Source organism: Carassius auratus, linkage group LG44F (genome assembly GCF_003368295.1).
Source record: "Carassius auratus strain Wakin linkage group LG44F, ASM336829v1, whole genome shotgun sequence".
NCBI classification, from domain to species: Eukaryota; Metazoa; Chordata; class Actinopteri; order Cypriniformes; family Cyprinidae; genus Carassius; species Carassius auratus.
In genome coordinates, this window is record NC_039298.1 from 6,166,529 (window position 1) to 6,190,946 (window position 24,418).

At 40.6% G+C, this 24,418-nt stretch overlaps 1 protein-coding gene across 1 annotated transcript in view; it reads right to left on the reverse strand.

Annotated features, from left to right (window-relative positions):
- LOC113068412 (tenascin-like) overlaps window positions 1-24,418 on the reverse strand; it is a 68,033-nt gene that overhangs the window by 37,898 nt on the left and 5,717 nt on the right. The window contains exons 3-6 of the mRNA XM_026241191.1: window positions 20,254-21,252; window positions 18,874-18,989; window positions 5,378-5,531; window positions 4,998-5,273 (exon numbers count right to left, since the gene is read on the reverse strand). Of these exons, the coding sequence (XP_026096976.1) occupies window positions 4,998-5,273; window positions 5,378-5,531; window positions 18,874-18,989; window positions 20,254-21,252 (1,545 nt within the window). The remainder of the gene's footprint in view (window positions 1-4,997; window positions 5,274-5,377; window positions 5,532-18,873; window positions 18,990-20,253; window positions 21,253-24,418) is intronic.

A 24,418-nucleotide genomic window follows, 5' to 3' on the forward strand; every position in this document is an offset into this window, starting at 1 on the left:
TAGTCCTGTTGTTTCTGATAATGGGTTTTGAAGATAAAGGTCGTCTTTTGGGTCCCTGGTAGCGGTGCTGAGGTGACTCTAGAATTGGCCTCGTACGGTTCTGAAAAGAACTGATTTTAGGACGACGAGGATAGGAACCCCTATACAGTGAACTCTGATATGGCATGAGATCGGGTGCTTCAATGCCTTTGTTCTTTATTGCAGTGTTTTTTATCAGGGGGGATTTGACTGCCAATGGAGTTGTCTCAGTCATGGGCTTAAGATCAAGTTCAGGAGTTGGATTTTGGGATTGTCTTCTGGCTGGATTTGAATTTAGCACTTCCTTCTCAACAAGCAATTCTTTTGCAGAACGAGAGGTGATGGGACTAGACCGAGATGGATGCTTGTGTTTTATTGTCTCTAAAGATGAGGAAGAGGAAGTTGACTTAAAATGTGGTCTACCTACTATTGGTGGAGAAGCTAAACTTGGGGGTTTTGGTCTAGTTTGTTGTCTGGGGATGGATAATATGGGGATGGCTTGGATATTTTTTTTTCTAGGTAGTCTTTCTGCTGTTGACTGATTTCTTGCTGTATGTTGATTTACTCTATCAGGCTGTGCCAAAGATGTAGGGTGGTGAGGATTGTGTAGGTATGGAGGAGCAGATGTGGTGGTGAGGGGCTGGTAAAGTGTTGTCTCAGGTTGTCTTGTTGAGAAGGGAGAGGCATTTATTACATTTAAAGTATTTTTCAATGTCTTTTCATCAATTTCCCCCTCTCCTTCTTGCTCTTTCATACTTCTTTTGGCTTCCGAAGTTTCAGCTTCAAGCTGAGCCTCATCCAGCCTTGTAACTCCCATTTCATTGACTGTAGATCTGTCTGATAGAAGTTTGTGTAAGAGATCATTTCCATTTAAATGGCCAACTATAACTGTCAGGTTTTTTGTCAGTACATTGCCATCTGACGTGTTTCCATGTATCTTTCTGTACCCAACCAAAACCTTCCGAACACATTTTGTCCCATTTATATAGGCTGTTAAGTTTTTTTCTATTGTAATTGTTGGCTCTTCCGATGATTCAGTGATGTTTGTAAAAGGCAGTGGGGTAGCTATGTGAAAGGTGGAGCTCTGGCTGGCATGTCTGGGTGTCTCGACAGATTCTCTTCTAAAGTCGATATCAGCATTTCCCTCCTGAGATCTTGTCTCTTTCATTGTCAGTGCAAATAGTTTACCCCTGGAGACAGGATTACCTGAGTCTACATTAGGGTTTCTTGCTTTCAGAGTATACCGTGTTTTTGACTTATTTGAAGAGGGCACAACAATTCCTCTTTTCACTCCTATCCTATTCTGAAGCATGGGTCTTTTTTGCCCAGGTCTAACAAGTAGGCGTGTTTCAAGTTGGCTCATATTCCCAGTTCTTTCTGAATTTTCAACCTTTCCTCTTGTCACTTGGTCTCCTTTGCTCAGTCCTTGCTTATGCAGGAAAAGTGTTGGTGTCTTTTCTTTGTTGTTGCCAGCCTCCACATCTACTTGTACATTTGCCATCTCCATGGTCATCCTAGTTGTAGGCATTGGGGCATTTCCTAAAGGCATGAAAGTTTAAAATATGGATTTTAAAATGAACTTCTCTCTAACAGCTCACCTGTAAAGGGAAATCCTGTTAATAAAAAGGTGATGTTAATGCAACAGGTTAAGTAAGTTATCCAAACAACTATGGCATTGTGATGTCCACTATCCTTGTGACCTTAGTACGTTTTGGTCCCCTTTTAGTCCTATAGAAAACTGCAGAGGTTTACATTTTCTGCAAGAAAGAAAAAAGGTCAAATATTCCTGAATAAATGGAAAATTTGTTCCATTTGTCCATTTGCCTGTGTGTTCAGGGTTGACACAATATTTATTCTTCACAAAAAAAAAAAAAAAAAAAAAAAAAAAAAAAACAGAAGAGAAAATTATCCAGTCATGCACATTTAATTGAGACTCTTCCTTTAAAACAAAACTCTGTCTTGGCCTACTTATACAACTCCATCACAATAGACTGTACATGTCAACAGTGAGATCACTGGATTGTAAATATGTCAGATTGTCTGGGCTCTTCAAAATCAGCATCCCCTAAATTCACATCATCTGGTGGGATTTAAATTTGTTAACTGACCAACTATGATGACTTTTCCTTGTACTCTCATTACCTGGTTCATCCATATGTGTCAGTCTTGCTTTATGCTGTGCACACTTATGCATAGCATGCAATGGGGCTTGGATTCAAATCCTACCTAATATCAGCATTTTTATTGAACAGTAAATACTAGTTTTTGATTGTGAAAAATGTCCAGTGTCTGAAAAATTTGAAAAGAAAAGAAAGACACAGTGTCTGGTGAAAATATTAACATATAGCAATCAAATAAAATAAATTTTTAAAGGTATCATATCGATCACAAGTGCAGTATGGAGTACCACATGGCTCAACTCTAGGACCTTTGCTTTTCATAATTTACATGTTAGCCTTGGGAGATATCATCAAGAAACATGCTGTAAACTTTCAATGTTATGCTGAAGACACTCAACTCTATTTTTCTTAGCAGTCTCACGAAACATACCAATTTACAAAACTAACGGAATGCATAGCTGATATATAAAACTGGATGACTAATAATTTCTTACTGCTAAATTCTGAAAAAAAGGTGTTAACTATCGAACCAAAACCTTTGCATGTAATAATAATCTATAACATTGTCTAACACTTGATGACTGCTCTGTTAATTATTCATAATCAGTTAGGAACCTAGGTGTGATTGCAATCTTTTCTTTGAAAACAAACCATATTTCTAGCATTTGTAGAACCACATTTTACATCTTAAAAATGTAGCTATGCTCTCAAACATTAATTCTGATGAAAAACATTAATCTGACCTCAAGGTTAGATTATTGTAATGCTTTATTAGGTGGTTGTTCTGCATGCTTAGTAAACAAACTACAGCTAGTCCAAAATGCAGCAACAAGAGTTTTTACTAGAACCAGGAAGTATGACCATATTAGCCCGGCCCTGTCAACACTGCACTGGCTCCCTATCAAACATCGTATAGATTTTAAAATATTGCTAATTATTTATACATTTCTGAATGGTTCAGTTCCTCAATATTTGAGCAAGCTAATATCACATTATAATCCTTCATATCCACTGCGATCTTGAAACTCTGGCCATTTCATAATACCTAGAATTTCAAAATCAATTGGTCTAGAGCAGATGGTGGATCAACACCTAGAGACAACCTGTACAGCCCTGTATGTCAGTGGAGACTTTGTCTCCACTTGGCACAAGACCGCAGGAACCAGATACGACCTCTGCACAATAATGACTAGTGTTGCAGCCTGTAATTTAACCACATCATGCTGGATTCATCTGGCTAGAGGAGAACTGGCCCACAGACTGAGCATGGTTTCTCCCAAGGTTTTTTTTTTCCATTTCTGTCACTAATGGAGTTTTGATTCCTTGCCGCTGTCACCTTTGGCTTGCTTAGTTAGTCACACGATTCCTGATTCTACAAAATGAACTGAACTGAACTGAGCTGGATGATCAATGATGAACTGACTTCAACTAAAAAATATTTTTCCTGTTTAACACAAGAAAGCTGCTTTGAAACATTCTGTATTGTAATATATGAATGTGACTTGACTTAAAGCAGGCATACATTAGACAATGTGTTCATAATTGTAGATATTTTTGAAGGTTACAACTTCAACTTCGACTTTTTGCTGTCAATACATGTATTTGTGATCAATCAGCATTCTTTAAGGGATACTCCAACCAAAAATGAAAAAAGCTCTCATCTTTTCTTGCCCCAGATGTTTATGGTTTTAAATTAATGCAGATGAAATTTTTAGAAATATGACATTTTGCCTCCAGAGGAAACATCCCTGGTCAGCACAAAAGAACTCCATCCAACGTATTACTGTAAATGCGGGAAAATCAAGTAATAGAAAGATCAATCAGGAGATTTTTTTAAGGCTATTGCAAGAAATCTAAACGAATGTTTATTGTGTATAGGTGAATGTGGAACATCATGACTGATGAGTTGAAAGTGGCAAATATCATTGCTAATGTAAAGTGATAAATATGATATCTAATGTAGTATGAACTCTCAAATAAATATTCTCCCTCTCTTACAGAAAAAACACATTTCACATGTGATATTAACAATTGCACATGTGCAAATGTTTTTATTTATTTAGTTAGTTTTCCTTTAAGGGAGAGTGTAGATATTTTATTTGAGATACGGATATTTATTTTTTATTTCATTAAAATAATGTTTTTAGATACATATATGCCTGTAGTATACTTTAGCTTAAGCTTTAGTTTGGGCTGTGATCTTATAGGCTCTGTCTATCACTGTTTAGCGACACCATTTTATGTTGCAGGAAAACTGAATTTGTATGATCAGTATCAGTCACATCACCTTACATCACCATTTATTACCATATTGATCTGAATTATTCATTTATGAAGCACTGGTTACTGTACAAACTTTTACCGTTATTTGTTTAACCCTTTAAACAATACGGGTTGTCAAAGCAGCTTTACAGTGTCAAACAGGAAAATAGTTTGTCAATAATGCAAAAAGACAATAACAGAGTAATTTATTATTTCAGTTAAAGTCAGTTCCTTAATGATTCAGTGATGTCATCATCCAGTTCAGCTCTCTTCCAATAGTGTCTGTGCAATCAGTCAAGGGTCCCCCAAAAACCCAAGTGTGACAGTGACAAGGAACTAGAACTGCTTTCCCCTTGCATTTCTACTACTCCTTAAAGTATTTCAGTGTTGCTTTTCTTTAACATAACAAGGCTTAGAAATGGTGACTTAGTCATAGTGTGTGTGACAGCAGACACTCCACAGCTGACTATACCTGCTCATGTTAAAGGCATTTTCATCTTAACTGTAACAAATTTACAGCAGCGTGCCACATGATTTTATGAAATTTAAGAGCTAATAAGAATTTCTGTTCAGTTGCATGCTGTAAATCATCCTCACCGGGAGTTGCCTGTACGGTTGCTGGTAGGCTCCGGAGGCTATCTTTCTCCGTCACTAATGAGATGTCATACAAGCGGCCTGGCTCCAAACTGTTGATCTGGGCTGAATCTGTCTCTGGCAGCAGGTGCATCTCTGGAAGTCTGCTTGATCCATCTGTCTGATTGGGTGCAACGGAGAGGACATACCTGTCAATCTCCCCCTGTGCCTTTTCCCATTGGACAGTGACTGATGTAGTGGTTGTCTTCACAACTTGGAAGTCTTTTGGTCCAGAAATCACTGTCCAAAAATGAATCCAGGAATGAATCACTTGTTAAAAACATACTAGAAATGTACAAAACACAAGGTTACTGGTCCTTATGATCCTGTTGGCATAGACTCACATGTGGTAAATTCGGCTGTGCTCTCTGTTCCAAAAATGCCATCTTTCTCTCCAGTGATGCTCACTGTGTACTCCTGCCCAGCAGCCAATCCAGTCTGAGTGTAGCTGCTCAGTCTGCCACTGATTTTGGAGCTTATTTTCTGATCTGTTTCTTTCTGTGGAGAGAATACTGTAAAAATCAGTGGACCCATATGATATTAAATGTGTATTTGTACAGTCTGACTTGTATGAAAACAATCTGTAGGTAAATCAACGAACAATGAAGCTCCACCCATAAATGTAACCCTAAAAGAATATGAAAGAGATTGTCTGAATTCATGTGGATTAGCCAAATGGTAAAATAAAGTCACACTTTATTTTGATAGTCCACTTTAGACATTATACTAACTTTGCAACTATATATTAACGTACTCTCATTTGAGTATTAGTAGACTGTTAGGTTAGGTTTAGGGTTATAGTATACAAGAATTGGGAATAAATATATAGTATGTGTGTTGCAGGACCATCAAAATAAAGTGTTATCAGATTTTAATCTTTAATGTCTGCTAGTTGACAAGTAGTTGCAAAATTACTTAAAGTCAGTAGAATATCTGAAGTGGATTATTGAAATAAAGTGTTGTAGTTAAAGTTTATATAATCTAAACATTATTTACACTTTGATGATCTGTCAATAAAATCTCAATATCACCAATATCAACCCTTCCATATACTGTCACATGAACATGACTAGACTGACTGCAAATCCATTTTCTGAAATAAATGTTTTTGGATCTTACCAGTTCAAAACTGATTTGCTGTTAGGCTGTTATGAGTGGTTGCCAGACATTGCTTTATAGCTGTTATGGTGTTGTGAATGGTTGCTAGGGAATAGCTAGGTGGTTGTTAGGTTGCGCAAGTCTCTAAAATCAGCTAAATGAACAGTGTTTCTGGCTTTACTGCTGTTCTTTATCAACACTATCCAAAATATCTCTGAACTAAATTGTACAGCTAGCATACTGTACACAATCACACCTTCTTACAAACAATGACATATTCTTCCACTTAAACCTGTAATTGACACAATGTCTGAACATCATGACTTAAAGACAGTTATGAATTTCCTGGTGGTAATTCCTGACTTCTGTTTCAGTAAGACATTCATTATTTGACAACCAGTATTTTACACATAACAGAGTGAAAACTAGAGGGCGATTTGTCTCATATATTGGAAAAGCCACTCTCCAGCACTTTATTAGCCCTAAATTCACTATGCCAGTTGGGTGGTGTTCTCGAGTCTTCTAGAATTTTTGTTTCCCATAATAAATTGAATTGGGCCCAGCTGAGAGCCAGTCTTTTTACAGTTTATCTAAAGGAATCATCACAACTGTGCACTTTAATGGTGTCTTTCTGCCTGTTTTAGTTCTTTATCAATGAAGAGGACCGATTGTATATCTTGTTTAATTGTTGTTATCCTCCTGCCGTCTCCAGTGTGTCTCAGCAGCTGTTCTGTGAGGTCATCTCTCTGGCTGCCATGTGTTTTTGACCATGTTTATGCCTTTCATAGCAACAGGCATCCCATATCTGTCTCTCTTTCCTCTACTGCTCCCCTTCTCTTTAGCTGCTGATGGATTTCTGTCTTTCACTATATTTCCTCAGCCCTGTCTCCAATAATCTCTCTGAACTTTCTCTGCCCATTGTCATATTTGTCCTCTTTTATCCTTTATTTAATCTGTTACTCTCTTGTATGTTGTTTCTGCCTACTTTCCTTCTTGTTCTCTCTATCGTTCTACACCCACTCATTTGTGTTTTGTGTGAAAAAATGTGCCCTTTTTATTGTCTCAGTGGCTTCTCTGTATATTTTCAGTGTAACACCCATTAATATCACTTTCAAATATCTGTACACTGCTGAAATGACTGTTCTTTATAGCATTTCCTTTTGCTTTCTGTCTGGTATGTTGTTACATTTGAACATGAGACCAGTGACCAAACTCCAGCAAAAAAAATAAATAAATAAAAATGTTCCCTTTCAATACTTTACTTATAATGCATCGCAAAGACATGGTGGGGAAAACAAATTTTCTCCAATTACCAAACACCGCCTTTTTCAATCATAACAGTTCATCTACACTGCCATTGGTAAAAAAAAATATGAACATAAATTAACCAATGACGGCACAGCGTAGCTGCGGGAGCCTATGATGACCAAATTGGGTGGGGCATCTGGCTATATTAGCAGGCACTCAGCATAGGATCACTGATTCATTCTCCTTCAGCAGTGACAACACTGCTCTTCACTGATTCCACGAGACTCGAAGCCACATTAACCTGCAATCTATTTCAGCAGCCACTCTACAGCAGGAAGATCAGCTTGTTGCCTTATCTTATGCTCTCTTCTCACTGCCCTTAAGCAGCTGTGATCATCACACCAATTCGCTTAACAGCACAGGATCAGATCAACACTTTCAAGCAGCTTCTCCTGTTGCTTTAAAAGAATCCTCAATCAGCACTTCGCTCACGAGCTGCCTGCAAGGTGCCTGTGTTGGCGCTTTCCTGCTCTGCCAACACGAGCGACTTGGTCTAGTTCATGGGATCGGATGATGAGCCGCTTGATGACAGCATTTTCCTAGTGGCCTCAGATGCTGAGGATTGGTTGGGCTCTGTTGCTGACCCAGCCTCCTTACCGCCTTGGGAGCCAACCAATGCCAGGGTTGGTATGGACAAAGAGCTCATCCGTGTCCTATCAAAAGCTTTCGAGGAGCATAGATTGGAGTGGTCTTCACCTGAAGAGCCCTCTCGCAGCCCCCTGGATGAGTGGTTTCTCTCGAGACACCACCAAACCCCTCCCCAGCGAGCTGCACCCTTCTTCCTAGAGGTGCATGATGAGCTGACAAAGTCATGGAAGTGCCCCCTACTCAGCTGATTTACGTTCCACTGACTCTCCCGTCTTCACTATGGTCAACGGCACTGTGCAGAAGGGCTACGATAAGCTGCCTCCTCTGGACAAAGCAGTAAGTGAGTGAGTGACGTGAAATTCAGCCAAGTATGGTGACCCATACTCAGAATTTGTGCTCTGCATTTAACCCATCCAAAATGCACACACACAGAGCAGTGAACACACACACACACTGTGAACACACACCCGGAGCAGTGTTCATCATTTATGTTGCGGCGCCCGGGGAGCAGTTGGGGGTTCGATGCCTTGCTCAAGGGCACCTAAGTCGTGGTATTGAAGGTGGAGAGAGAACTGTACTTGCACTACCCCCATCCACAATTCCTGCCGGCCCAAGACTCGAACTCACAACCTTTCGATTGGGAGTCCGACTCTCTAACCATTAGGCCATGACTTCCCCTTCAACGACTTCCCCTGCATACATCAGCCCCCCCATACACACACTGCCATTGGATGGAAGACAAAAGCTGCTCATACTTCTAGGCCCTGCCGAATGATCTCAGCCCTCGCTGGTTGAGCTTACACCTCGGTGGGCCAGGCTGTGTCTGTGTTATACTCTATGGCAGTGCTCCAAGTGTACCAGGTGAAGCTCTTTTCTCACCATGGATGAGCCTGGGCCCAAACACTCCACAGCATTCAGAGAGCTGTGCAGCACCACTGATTTGGAACTGTGTGCCACAAAGAAATCTGCACATGCCATTGGGAGGTCGATGGCCAGTCTGGTTTTGCTGGAGCACCACTTGTGGCTGAATTTGACTGAGATCAAAGAAGCAGATAAGAGCATCTTCCTTGACTCCTCGGTCTCCCCCGCTTGCCTTTTCAAACACAGCTGCACAGAAGTCGTCCCAAGCCATGTGACACTTCCTGCCAAAGCTTTCCACTTATACACCTGCTGCCAACATCGACTCAACAGCCAGCCAAGACCATGTCTCCTGCTGCTCAGACTGTAGTGCTAATGCTCTGCAAAATGCCATCATTTCCCGAAGCAAAGGGCCCATTCTAGAACCAAGTATAACTGCTGTAATGGCAGACAAAATAAAACACAAAAAAAAAACTCAAAAAGAGAGCAAATTTTTTTTTCCAAAAATTGCAAGCCACCTGGACCAATTCAGCCTATTGCCACAAAGGCCAAGGCCTGGCATGCAATCCCTAGCATGCAAAAAGGGGTTATGGGGATTATAAAATGACGTTATCTACTTCAGTTCACTCGAGGACCCCCACATTTCTGTGATGGGATCCCCACCTTAATAGGGAACATGAATGCTTGCGTACTATCAAAGTCAAAGTCAAAGTCACCTTTATTTATATAGCGCTTTAAACAAAATACATTGCGTCAAAGCTTCTGAACAACATTCATTAGGAAAACAGTGTGTCAATAATGCAGAATGATAGTTAAAGGCAGTTAAAGGCAGTTCATCATTGAATTCAGTGATGTCATCTCTGTTCAGTTAAATAGTGTCTGTGCATTTATTTGCAATCAAGTCAATGATATCGCTGTAGATGAAGTGACCCCAACTAAGCAAGCCAGAGGCGACAGCAGCAAGGAACCGAAACTCCATCGGTGACAGAATGGAGAAAAAAACCTTGGGAGAAACCAGGCTCAGTTGGGGTCAGTTCTCCTCTGACCAGACGAAACCAGTAGTTTAATTCCAGGCTGCAGCAAAGTCAGATTGTGCAGAAGAATCATCTGTTTCCTGTGGTCTTGTCCTGGTGCTCCTCTGAGACAAGGTCTTTACAGGGGATCTGTATCTGGGCTCTAGTTGTCCTGGTCTCCGCTGTCTTTCAGGGCAGTAGAGGTCCTTTCTAGGTGCTGATCCACCATCTGGTCTGGATACGTACTGGATCCGGGTGACTGCAGTGACTCTCTGATCTGGATATAGACTGGATCTGGTGGCTACGATGACCTCGGAACAAGAGAGAAACAGACAAATATTAGCGTAGATGCCATTCTTCTAATGATGTAGAAAGTACGGTGTTATGTGAAGTGTTCCCGGTTCCGGTTTACCTAATTAATGCAGCCTAAAAATACTTTAATGGATTTGGATATTAAAATCATATTAGTATGTTATGTGTAAGCCAGGTTAAAGAGATGGGTCTTTAATCTAGATTTAAACTGCAAGAGTGTGTCTGCCTCCCGAACAATGTTAGGTAGGTTATTCCAGAGTTTAGGCGCCAATTAGGAAAAGGATCTGCCGCCCGCAGTTGATTTTGATATTCTAGGTATTATCAAATTGCCTGAGTTTTGAGAACGTAGCGGACGTAGAGGAGTATAATGTAAAAGGAGCTCATTCAAATACTGAGGTGCTAAACCATTCAGGGCTTTATAAGTAATAAGCAATATTTTAAAATCTATACGATGTTTGATAGGGAGCCAGTGCAGTGTGGACAGGACCGGGCTAATATGGTCATACTTCCTGGTTCTAGTAAGAACTCTTGCTGCTGCATTTTGGACTAGCTGTAGTTTGTTTACTAAGCGTGCAGAACAACCACCCAATAAAGCATTACAATAGTCTAAACTTGAGGTCATAAATGCATGGATTAACATTTCTGCATTTGACATTGAGAGCATAGGCCGTAGTTTAGATATATTTTTGAGATGGAAAAATGCAGTTTTACAAATACTAGAAACGTGGCTTTCTAAGGAAAGATTGCGATCAAATAGCACACCTAGGTTCCTAACTGATGACGAAGAATTGACAGAGCAACCATCAAGTCTTAGACAGTGTTCTAGGTTATTACAAGCAGAGTTTTTAGGTCCTATAATTTACACTTCTGTTTTTTCAGAATTTAGCAGTAAGAAATGACTCATCATCCAGTTTTTTTATATCGACTATGCATTCCATTAGTTTTTCAAATTGGTGTGTTTCACCGGGCCGCGAAGAAATATAGAGCTGAATACCATCAGCATAACAGTGAAAGCTAACACCATGTTTCCTGATGATATCTCCCAAGGGTAACATATAAAGCGTGAAGAGAAGTGGCCTTAGTCCTTAGCCTTGAGGTACCATACTGCACTTGTGATCGATATGATACATCTTCATTCACTGCTACGAACTGATGGCGGTCATATAAGTACGAGGTCACCGTAGCCACCAGATCCAGTCTGTATCCAGATCAGAGGGTTACTGCAGTCACAGTGATATCGTTGACATGATTGCAAATGATTTCACAGATACTATTTAAACTGAACTGAGATGACATTACTGAATTAAATGATGAACTGCCTTTAACTGTCATTTTGCATTATTGACACACTGTTTTCCTAATGAATGTTGTTCAGTTGCTATGACGCAATGCATTTTAAATATCAAAATCAACTGCGGGCGGCAGATCCTTTTACTATTTGGCGCCTAAACTCTGGAATAACCTACCTAACATTGTTCGGGAGGCAGACACACTCTTGCAGTTTAAATCTAGATTAAAGACCCATCTCTTTAACCTGGCATACACATAACATACTAATATGCTTTTAATATCCAAATCCGTTAAAGGATTTTTAGGCTGCATTAATTAGGTAAACCGGAACCGGGAACACTTCCCATAACACCATATGTACTTGCTACATCATTAGAAGAATGGCATCTACGCTAATATTAATCTGTTTCTCTCTTATTCCGAGGTCACCCTAGCCACCAGATCCAGTCTGTGTCCAGATCAGAGGGTCACTGCAGTCACCCGGATCCAGTACGTATCCAGACCAGATGGTGGATCAGCACCTGGATGCATCCTCTACAGCCCTGAATTTCAGTGGAGAACAGGACAACTAGATGCACTCCAGAGACGGATCCTCAGTCGAGACCTTGTCTCCTTGATGGTTATCGGGATAAGACCATGGAACCAGATGAGCCCTCTGAACAATCTAATTTTGCTGCAACAGGGATCAACCTGCTGTTTTCATCTGGTCCGAAGAGAACTGGTCCCCCAACTGAGCCTGGTTTCTCCCAAGGTTTTTTCTCCAGTCTGTCACCGATGGAGGTTCGGTTCCTTGCTGCTGTCGCCTCTGGCTTGCTTAGTTGGGGTCACTTCATTTACCGTGATATCGTTGACTAGATTGCACAGATACTATTTAAACTAAACTAAGCAGGACAATGACATCACTGAATTCAATGATGAACTCCCTTTAACTTAAAATCTAATGTTTTCTATTGGCCTTTTTTCATTGACACACAGTTTTCCTATTTGATACTGGAAAGTTGCTTTGACACAATCACTATTGTTAAAACAGGTATTTAAATAAAAATATGTAACCCTGGAATGTTTCTGGTGTCTGACCTTACCTTTCTTGCATAAAAAGTCATTAAAAGCTATGCTATTAAGTGAATATAGTTAATTTACATTAATTAGCATTAATTAGAGATTAGAAGAACAATGTAATTCATTCATTTCCTTAAATATTGTTTAAGGAAATCGTTGAAATAATGTTTCATAGACATTTGTTATTTTATTATTTATTTTTAATATGAAGTAACCTCCATTTCATGAAATCAACGAGGTATGAGAGGTATGCTATATTGACAATATAGCCACAGCAATAGTGATGTATGTATTTCAATCCTGTCTTGTGGTCTCCTGTTTTGTGCTTAAGGACTTTTGTTTTGTAATGTTTTTGTTCCTTTTGTTAACACCAATCTGTGTTATCTTCCTGTGTTCAGTTTCTGGCCTATTAATTTACATTGTCTGGGGTGTGGTTGGTTGGTGGTACATAAACTCGAGTCTGGATCCAGAACACCTGAGAAGAGATGATGCTGACCCCTCAGAGGACCTCAGATGATGCTAACCCTGAATCAACAAACAGAACTAACAAATATTGATACTTACTATGCAATCACATTATAATTGCTGTTAATAGTGTTTGACATCTGTTTGATTACATCTTTAATTTATTTTTCCGTACATTTCATCCATATGTACAAAAAAAGTTGAGTCACCACTGATAAGCTACTAATACATATTACAGAAATTAAATTTTGCAACGATTTGTATCGTAAAATTGAGTTTAATTTAATATTCTATAATCCTGAAACTGAATTTCAAGCCACTCTCAGTGTGACCCATCATGAGTACTTTAACAGTCAATGACAATCGGAAAAAAAGAGAGATCACCAATAAAGAAAAAAGATCTCCCAAGGACCTCGACGGTGCCATTTCTAACTGTATCAAGCTTGTACTTAAAGAACAACAGAGTACTTTGAATTTGGTTGTGGTCTCAACAGTAAGAGATGCGATCCCGATATTGCGTGACCTACATAAAGACATATAAGCAACCAACAATTCTGTTAAAGACCTAAGAGCAGAGCTTAAAAAAGTTAGCTAGAGCGACGAAACAGACAAGTGACCAGGTAGATTCCATTGAGGCAGCTGCACGTGAGGAAATGACAGTCGTGACTTTGAGAAAACAGCTATAACTTACCGATAAAATGACCATACTGAGGACAGAAGCAGGAGAAACAACGAGCGACTGGTGGGATTACTAGAGGGAGAGGAGAGCTCAGACGCAGCCGGCTTTCTCAGAGCTAATATTTCCAAGTGGATTCCTGCACTGAAAGGCCGCGACATCGAGATTTACCATGCTCATCGCATTTATGATGGAACAAAAAGTAACATTAAGTCCGATCGGCCGTGTACTCTCATCTTTCATACACTAAGATGACAAGACAGGTCAGTGATCCTGGAAGATGCACGGTAGGCATACCCAGTGAAATTCATGCAGAACAATGTCACGCTACTATTTTTTCCTGATTTTAGTCGAATCACAATGGTCAAGATAGAGCTTCAGCCCAGTCCTGAAGAAGATGACAGCTCTGCATCTGCAGCCTTTTCTCATGTACCCGGCGGCAATTAAATAACGGCACAACAGTGAGCAGATGATGTTCGACTCTCCTATCAACTGCCACAGAAGAAGACATATGCTGCAGCTCTGCAGAGCAACGGGAAGGTGAAGGTATCCCTCTCCTCTGCCCAGCAAGGAGAACTTAACAAACGTGGTGGTGGTGGTGATCTTAACTGCCCAGGAGAGGAGAATGACAAGGTGGACATAGACACTAATGTTCTGCTGTGATCTTGTACTAAGCTTTCAAATCTTTTCTTGGGGCTAACGGACAGAAAGGTCTGATTACTAATACTTGACACTGTGAGCTTTTTGGGGGTATTTTTTTTGCATTGGAGTGTACTGGTCATGTATCAAAACATTTTCTGTTCTTAAGTCAGACTTATATTCTCTGAATGTGCTGAATGTGTTTTGTTTTTTGTTCAAAGCTGTTTGTTTTTCCTTTTTCTGGGTTACTTTTATTTTCTACAACAGACATCAATACCTTATATTCAATTTTTTTTTGCTTTTCTTCATTTTACTGGATACAATTTTGGGATTACAAATATACAATGCATGTTCTAAATATTTTATCATTGAATATAAATGGCCTAAATTCTGCTATTAAGTGTACCCATATATTAGAATATTTACACCATAAATCAATTTCCTGTGCACTGATACAAGAGATGCATCTAAAACAATCTGACGTGGCTTGTTTCCAGAACAAATATTATAAATTGGCATGCTTCTCCTGCTTATTTTAGTTAACAGGAAGTTATAGCTAAAAGTTGAACATACCAGAAGTGATGTTGAAGGTAGATTTGTTAATATCCATTGCAAAATAAATAATGATAGGATAGCATTAGTTTCTATTTATGGCCTGAACGAGGCAGACAGTTCATTTTTTACAAATATTTCCAATACATTGCTTGAGCAGACCATTAGTGGTGGGTGATGATTTAGGAAAAACATGAGTGTCTGGAGGCGTGACGTGTGGGCGGAGCTAAAGAATCACGAGCGCAAGTAAGCTTTTGCGTTGAGAGCGTCTGTGACATTACCGTGAGGAAAAAACCATCATCCAAAACAAACCATGGCTAACAGTCAGATTCAGCGTATATTTATGATCCAGAATCAGATCCAGAGGCTGAAATTTAACAAGAGCAGCGGTTTTGGAAAATGACTAAGTTCCACTTTGTCGTCTTTTTTTTTTTTTTAAGCTGTACATGTGGAAAGTGCAGTTTGATGACAACATCGCATGTTGTTTACTTGATGTGCTTACGCGCCGATAGCTAAGTTAACAACACAGAGATATTTGAAGCAGTTTTACTCACCCCCTGTGGTTCCAACACACGATCCTGACCCTTTTTCATTGGGACTGCATTATCATTAAGAAATAAACGATGTGCAAATCCGTCGTCAAACTGGGCCTTGTTTGTAAAACAAGCATCTTCGAAATGCAGGGAACAAACACAAACACTTGCACAACTCCGTTGATGCTCTGTAAAAATAAACTCCATCCACTGGTCCCTTAATGCTGTTTCTCTTTTGGTAATCTGTGCAGCGTTTTCTTGCCCTGGCAACCAAAAACACACTTCTTTTGTGACTTCTCGCAACGCTCTCGCTCTGATCAGTGAAGTCTGTTGTGCTCTCAGTGCTCTGCTATACGGGAGCGCGCTCTTCCGGCAGAAGTGCCTCAGGACCCATATAAGGAAATTCCGCTCCATCTAACGTCACACAGAGCCATACTCGAAAAAAACTTTCCCAAACTTGTGACAAACCGGAAGGAGTATTTTTGGAACAGAAATACTCCTTCAAACGTACAACTTAATTTGTGAAACTTTGTCCAAACTCAGTATGAATGAAATAGCATTTCACCCCCCCCCCCCTTAATAAATGTATCACTGAACTCAATATAATTGATCTTTGGAGAATTCAGAAAACCACCTCTAAGGACTCTACTTTTTTTCTAAAAGGCATAAGACTTTCTCTAGGATAGATTACATATTTCTCAGTCTATCTCTAATTTTGTCTAATTCTCCCATCTCTATGTCACAACTCTTCTTGCCTGATCATTCAGCTGTGTTGTGTAAAACAGCTCATCTCCACAGCAGTCGTCCTTTAAACCCCACAACATTCCTTCATCACTACCGCAGTATCGACCAATCCCCATTAGACTTTACTCATCAGGAACTATTTCTTTCTTTTGTTAAACTTTCCTCTTCACCATAGCAGAGTTTTTTCCCCATTGCCCTCGCAGAAGCATTTTTTTCTCCTTAATTTGTTAAATAAGTCTTTTCTTTTTTGGGGGGGGGGGGGGGGGATCGAATGAAGTTCACAACGCAGGTTCGCGAGGAGCCTAATCAACCAGTCCTGCCAATCATTGTTTGGACTGTATATAAGCAGCAGTCATTATTCAGTTCAAAGCGACTGTTCTTCATCCTTACACCACCCCTTCTCTTCCCTTATTAACCATCATAGGGTGGTTTCTTACTCTGAACTCAAGCCGAGCCTTGGCTTTCGAGCCTCCTTCATGGACAGCAAGCCAAGTTCATTTTACCATTATCTGGCAGGACTGAATGGGCAGGCGAACTCTTGAATAGAGTCATTTTTCCTGCTAAAGTCAGTTAATTGATGATTCAGTGATGTCATCATAACCCTTTTTGTAGCTCAGTTACTTTTATGTTATAGTGCCACTCATCATCCTTTCCCAGTCCTGTCACTCATCTCTCTCTCTCTCTCTCTCTCTCTCTCTCTCTCTCTCTATCTCTCCATTATCCACATTAGTCTGTCCCAATAAAGGCAGAATTTGCTGAATGTTTGATTAAACTGAACTTTGAACTGGTACAGGAATAAGATGACTTGACTTTACATGATTATTAGACTTCTTTTTTTTGGGCTTTTAATCCTTGTAGGAAGCTGTCCGAGAGCTGCGGATTAGACTGAAGTGCTTCAAATACTGTTGCATGAGAAAATAAGAGTTTCAGCATGTTGGGATATTTTTGAGATTACAGCATCATCACATTTAATTCCTGAAGCATCTGATGAGCCTTCTGCAGTCCCTCATTGATAGAGCTTACATCATCCACCCAACAGCAGATTGATATCATATGTTTCTTAATGAAAAACTGCTTACAGAAACAGGCCATCAAACTGAGCTGAAACATCCCTGTAGTCCAGCAGCTGGTGGCAACAAGCCCCTCAGTTAGGAAAACCTGTATGCTAATTCCATTACAAGCAAGTAGGGGTTTCCATATCAAAGAGACTGCTGCAATTCAGAGCTGGTACTAGTTTAATATGAAGGGATTTTTACAGCACAATTTTGTATGTATGTTCAATTTAGGCATGCATGTTTTCAAGGGCGGGGTTGAACTTTCTTTTTTAGTAAAACATTAATAAAAGAATCTTGGTGAAAGAAAGTCTATAAAGTTGTGAGGTGAAAGAAAGTGGTCAAGTCTGCTCTGTCGGCAGTGTACGAGTGGTCACTAAAATGGTCAATAAATGTGCCTGTGGCAACATTTACGGATTAGCCTGTTGCAATATTTCTACCTTACTTCTTGCATATTTTACAGCATTTTCAAAGTGAATTCAATTCATGACGAGCTTAGTGTAAACGAGATAATGTAAACAAAAGCAAATGTGCTGTAAAAGCATACTGTATGTGCTGAAGCAACCATGCCATTTTCTCTTGCTTCTACAAGTCTTTGAGCTGTTTTATCATGACTCACAGGACTCATACCTGAGCACTGAACATCACAAGACACGGGTGAATCACGCAGCAAGTTTACAAGCTATCCAAATACAAACGTCTTTGAAATAAGAAACTAAACTGAAAGTACATTTTAAGTTTAAAAATTCAAATCTGTAATAACCAGTCTTTCAATTCTCTTAATGGTTGGAACTCACTGCCTGCACTCATGAATCAAACCTGTGCTGCAGCATGAACGCTATAATAATTAGTCTAATCTCAGTCTAGCCCCTTAGCTCTTCTACAAAACCTTTCCTCTTCCTGGTCCAGAAATTAAACTTCCAGTAATAGCCAGAAGCCCTGACTCCACAGTCACAGTGAATGTGTCTTCTGTGGCTCCCTAACAACACTTCACTTCATGTAATCAGTTGTAGTGATGGCGATTGATATGGTTTCTGAGGTAGAGATGGGCACTAAACATTCAGAGGGATGTAAATCAAAACAAGGCTTCCGTCCAAAGCAAATAGCATGTTTTTCCACTGCCAGATTGGGCTCATTTTATGCCTGTGTAAAAATTCACTTGTTTTTCCTCTGGAAAACACTGAGCCAGATTTAAGTTTGGGCTGCTGTGGGAGCTCTCAAATGCTCTCCTGTATCTGATATCAGAAGAGTGGAAAAAGTGGGTGATTCTCATTTACAGTTAAAATGATTTATGTATTTTTAAATCAGCATAAACTAAAGGCTGTTCAACAGATGTTAATAAGATGTATAAGTTCTTAAAATGATCGATCCAGTAATCCAATAATGCATTAATGATTATCTTAACTCTGATTCTTTTTCTTTATACAAACTATAATTATTGTAAAATAATCATTGTCCTGGCAGGGCGGCATGGAAGTGACCTCATGTTTTCCTGAGTTGAACATCCACTGCTATTATTCACCCATCTGTCCTTTTGAAGAGCCGACAATGAAATGAGTTCTTGTAATGCTTATCATGCGATGTATCATAAAGCATTAGTCTGTGTAATGTTGTCCCATATGTGTGGTAATGCATGTGGATGACTGTACTTGCCCTGCTGGAGAAGGAGATGTGGTAGGTGTCGTACTCCACGGCAGGTGGAGTCCAGGACAGAGTTACAGATGACTCCGTGATGTCCCTGGTACTGAGACCCGAGACGCCCGCCAGTGCTGGACACAAGATGAAACAGATTCATGTGCACTAGCCTGTTCAATCCCAGCTGTTTCTACTTGAACAATAACTGCTGTGCTGTATGTCTGAGTACTGCTGACCCTCTGCTGTATTCACTCACCAGGACACAGTGAACACTTAGGGCAATACAAAATATAATGGAGTGGAGTGTTACCATATGTTTAGACTATTTAAACACCTCCAAATGGAATATAAAGAAGCGATTTAAAGTGTCTAAATCTGTAGAACTGTTACACTATCTGATCCTACCCAGTGGAAAAATGGGACATAGTCAGAAAATCGGTAAAAATCTGATATGGATCTGTCACTTTCCATGAATAGGTTCCAAAATATGGCTTGAAACTCTTAAAGGGTCATGAATGACTAAAACATATTTGGAGATGTTATTATAGATGTGTTGCATATAAAGGAAGATGTGTAATAATACACAAAATAATAATAAATATACAGTACCTGCAAGCAGCTATTATCTGTGCCAAGCAAAATCAGCCAATTGTAATGTGATTTAACAATCATTTTTGACCAATGTGTGGCGCTGTTATCAAGCTGATGTGGTGTGGGCAGTTGTGTTAATATACCACACCATTCCAGAGATACAGCCTCAGACGCAGTTTTGCATCATGTCATCAGCATGAAATCAATAACTTTTTGCAAGGATGGTCTGAAGATGATTCGAATGGAATTTGGTGAAAATCGTATCAACAGCTGAGATAAGCTCGGAAAAGTATGTTTTCAAAAAATGTCAAAATGGCGGACAGCAAGTTCAGCCACCTTCAAGTACCTTCAAGGCATATTGCCTCATACCAAATAACTGCAATGATATGCCAGTATTGATCATTTTACACCAAAATTCAAAACAACAGACACCCAAAATGGTAAAATATTAAAGCATAACTCAGTAAGCAGCACCAAATTGAAAAAATTAGCAGTAAACTGTAAAACTATATGCAATGCAAACCAGTCTGCATATGCTTATGATAATAAATCATTAACACATACAATAAAATTAATAAATAAAAAAATATGATAGAAAATATAATTTGCGATATGAAGCATCATATCAAATTGATTTGTTGATTTATTAAAAATAATAATACATTTTCTGTCCGCCAACATCACAGTATGTGACTCTTTCATGTTGTATTGTGCAATGGTTCTCAAATGCGGGCCTCGGCAAACTTTCAAAGGGGCTGCAGGATGACTTGTGATTGAATACAGTAATATATCAACTACATCACTCACCAGTGTCACAGTTTTCCCCTGTGAACCCAGACTGACATTTGCTGCAGTCAGGCCCCGAGAAACCCCGGCGACACACACAGCGGCCCCTCACGCAGCGGCCCTTGTTACTGCATTTGTTGGGGCAGGTTTTGATGGAGCAGTCCTGACCGTAGAAGCCCACATCACAGACACATTTTCCATCAACACATCTGCCTTTGTTATTGCAGTCATTGGGACAAGCCTTGGACGAACAGTCTGGTCCTGTAAACCCGCCATCACACACGCACCGGCCGTCAACACATCTGCCGTGGTCACTGCAGTCTTCAGGACAAGATCTGGACGAGCAGTTGGGACCCGTAAAGCCGCTCTTACACACACACTTCCCGTTTACACACTGTCCACGATCATTACAGTCCTCTGGACATGTTTCTTCAGAGCAGTCTGGCCCAGAGAAGCCAGGATCGCACACACACTGTCCGTTCACACAGCGGCCCCTGCCATTACAGTTTCCCGGGCAGGATATCTCAGAGCAGTCCTGACCAGTGAATCCTGAGTCACACACACACTGTCCGTTCACACAGCGGCCTCTGCCATTACAGTTTCCCGGGCAGGATATCTCAGAGCAGTCCTGACCAGTGAATCCTGAGTCACACACACACTGTCCGTTCACACAGCGGCCTCGGTTGTTACAGTTGTCTGGGCAGCTCTGTGTCCTGCAGTCAGACCCGGTGAAGCCTCTGTCACACACACATCTGCCGTTCACGCAGCGGCCCCTGTCGTTGCAGTTATCAGGACATGTGCTGGAGGAGCAGTCTGGGCCGGTAAAGCCTGGGTCACACACACACTGGCCGTTCACACATCTGCCCCGGCTGCTGCAGTCATCAGGGCAGTCAGCCACGCTGCAGTCAGGCCCACTGAATCCTGTGAAACACACACATTTGCCATCTACACAGCGACCCTGGTCACTGCAGTCATCCGGACACTCATCGATAGTGGGACGAATGGTGGTACAGACCGCACCTGTGGAGAAATAAGAAGACATTACACTGCCACCAGTGCATTAACTGTGTGTCAGAGTAAATAAAGTAAAACAAAAACAAGATGGGAGTTTGTATCCACTGGGTAATGACTGGATGGGGAAAACTGTGCATTCTATGGATGAGTGTGTCACTTCATAAATCATTATTCTGAAATATCAGCTGTTTCTAGGTTTCTGAGCTTTCAATTTGTTTCTGAGTCAGTGCTGTTTAACTGGAATATAGTTGTCGAGTCATATGCACTACTTATACATCTACATTCATCCTTTGACAGTATGTTGTACACTTTTTGCCTGTTCATATTTTTCTGTTCATTTTATTCAGAATTAGAAGCATTGGTCATACTGTATCTGAAACAGCTGTGTTCACTATAGCAGCTGCAGCCTTACACACTTAGGGACTGTTCACACAGGATGTGCTTATTCTTCATACAGTATACTGTATTACTATTAATTATTTATTAAAAGGATACTGAAACATTTTTATTAGAAAACAAGATTAATATATTTATTGAAAACAGGACTGCAGTGTGAAATGTTAGATGAGATTCAGCAAATGTTTTTTTTTTTCTATTCTGTTCTATTATTAGTAGTAGTACTAGTAGTAATAGTAGTAGTATCAAAGATACATCCTGAATATAAACAGGATAGTGCATGAGAAATGTCCCAGGTTACATATGAATGGGCGTGATGTCATAGGCAGGTGATGTAGCAACCAGGAAGCTATAAAAGCACATTAGGTGGAACAAGCGCCAGCTTCTAGGAATAAAGCGAAGTCTGGCAGGGATGCCGGAAGTATGGCCTTGAGAGGCAGTGTCTTGTTCCCTTCGGGGAACCATGGTTACATACGTAACCTGGGACGTTCCCCTTCAGGAACTCGAGCTGCGTCCGAGAACGCCTTTTGGGATTGAGAATGCCCACGCCGCCAGACTTGCAAGTCCCTGCCTAGTGTGTATACAGAAGCACAGCTAAGGCAAGAGAATAGAAGAGCTGGGAATGGCTCGCAGATCTAGACCACAAAATCTGACAACTGTGAGGGGCGTGGACCATCCAGCTGCGTTGCAGGTGTCCTGCGTGGACACACCTGACAAGAAGGCCTTGGAAGCAGCCATATTGCGGGTTGAGTGAGACTTGACTCCCAACGGTGAGGGGAGATCAGAGGACTCATAGGCAAGAGTAATTGCATCCACGATCCACTGACTGAGGGTCTGTTTTGTGGCTGAAAGACCCCTCTTAGGGGGACCATAGCATACTAGGAGTTGGTCCACCTTTCTCCACATGGCAGCTCTGTGGATGTATGCATCTAGTGCTCGCACTGGACACATACAATTTAGCTTCTGCTGGTCTGGCTCCCTGAAGGGAGGGGGACTGAAAGCCTGCAGTAAGATAGGCTGTGGGGTAACTGAAGGAACCTTCGGGACATACCCCGCTTGAGGGTAGAGAACCACTTTGGCCATGCCGGGCGCACAGTCTAAATAGGAAGGGGCCACTGAGAGGGCCTGAAAGTCCCAGAGGAGCTGAATGAACTGGAGAAAACCAAAGGGGACAGTGCGATGTCATCTGAGTCGCAAACAGATCCACCTGAGCCTGACCAAATATAGTCCATATCTGCTTCACCACCTCGGGGTGAAGCCTCCATTCCCCGGGCCTTGGCCCCTGCCTCGACAGGATTTCAATAAGGACCACTTCCGTCAAGTATATTTAATGACAATTATAATTGCATACAGTTAGTGTTGGCGGTATGGTTATGTTCTGGGCAACACTCCACACGCCTGTCCATGCAGCCATGCTTGGACAGAGCGGGGAAAACAGCAAGACAAACCCCCCTGGGGTACAGAACAGAACCATAAGCTTACATAATTACAATTCTCAATTACATGAGTTGTAAACAAAATGTCATGGAGACTGCTTCCAATGAACAGTCCCTCCAGAAAAACGCAGATTTTTTTGGTGATTGTTGCGGGCAAAAATCCTTTTTTCCACACTGCAGTTAATTTTCTTAAAAAATGCGATGGAATATGCGGGATATTTTTTCAATTTTATGCGATGAAATTGCGTGAACTTGCAAAAACTGCGGTTTGATGAAAAAGAAAAAAAGGTGATTCCCCAACTCTTTTTTTTCTCACTAGGCTACTACCTTAATGTTAAGAGTAATTTCTTATTACTTCCTATGATAAGCAAGCTGAAAGCATACTAAATCACAGAATATTTAAGTTGCAATCTCTTACTGCAACGTAAATTATTTTACATACTACTAAGTTTTTGGTACTGTTCTGTAACAAAAAAGTCCAATCTTACAACTGTAAAGTTGCATCAACTTGAAACTACAACAGTGTTAGTAGCCTAGTGAGAAGGGGGTGTTGGGGGAATCACCTTTTTTCCTCTATTTCATCAAACCGCAGTTTTCGCAAGTTCTCTCAATATAATTTGGCTACACTGTCATGTAACAAATCGGGAAACTGCTTCGCGCGTTCTTTTGCGATTATTTTTGTTGGCAAATAAGAATGATTTGCACGCTTCAAGTTTCACCCTGGTTTCAACGCGGGGTTTGCAGTTGATGTTCACGTCACGTAATTACGTCACTTCATAAGGTTCCCATGGCAATAGGGGGAAATGGCGCTTTTCTTGTGTGAAAGAAACGCAACATTTTTCAACTTTCTGCTAATATATATGTGAGTTTTTTGCAACGAAAATACAGGGATTATGAAATTATGCTAGCCCCACATATTTTGCTTTCTAAAATCGACAATTTATGCGGCAAAAGAGCGGCGTATTTGAAAAAATGCAACCCCGCATAAATATGCGGCCTTTGGCTGATTATGCATTAAATCAGGCGATCGCATAATCACGTTTTTCTGAAGGGACTGAATGAAGACACTGTAAAGAAAGAACAAATTAGATCAGATTACAGGTTCAGTTGGTGGAGTTGGGGTTGGAGAAGGGAGTTAATTGCAAGCAGCAATGCGATGGAGAAACACTGAATAATGGGAATTTAAATAGACCGCAGGAGATAGGTGTCAAGACTGGATTGGTACACGTCAGAAACAGCTGACTGTCAGCTTATGCAAGAGAGACTCACGTGACCTGACTGAACTAACGTGATGCTCGATGTCTGCTCCCACATTTATATGCCCAGGAATATGTACTGCT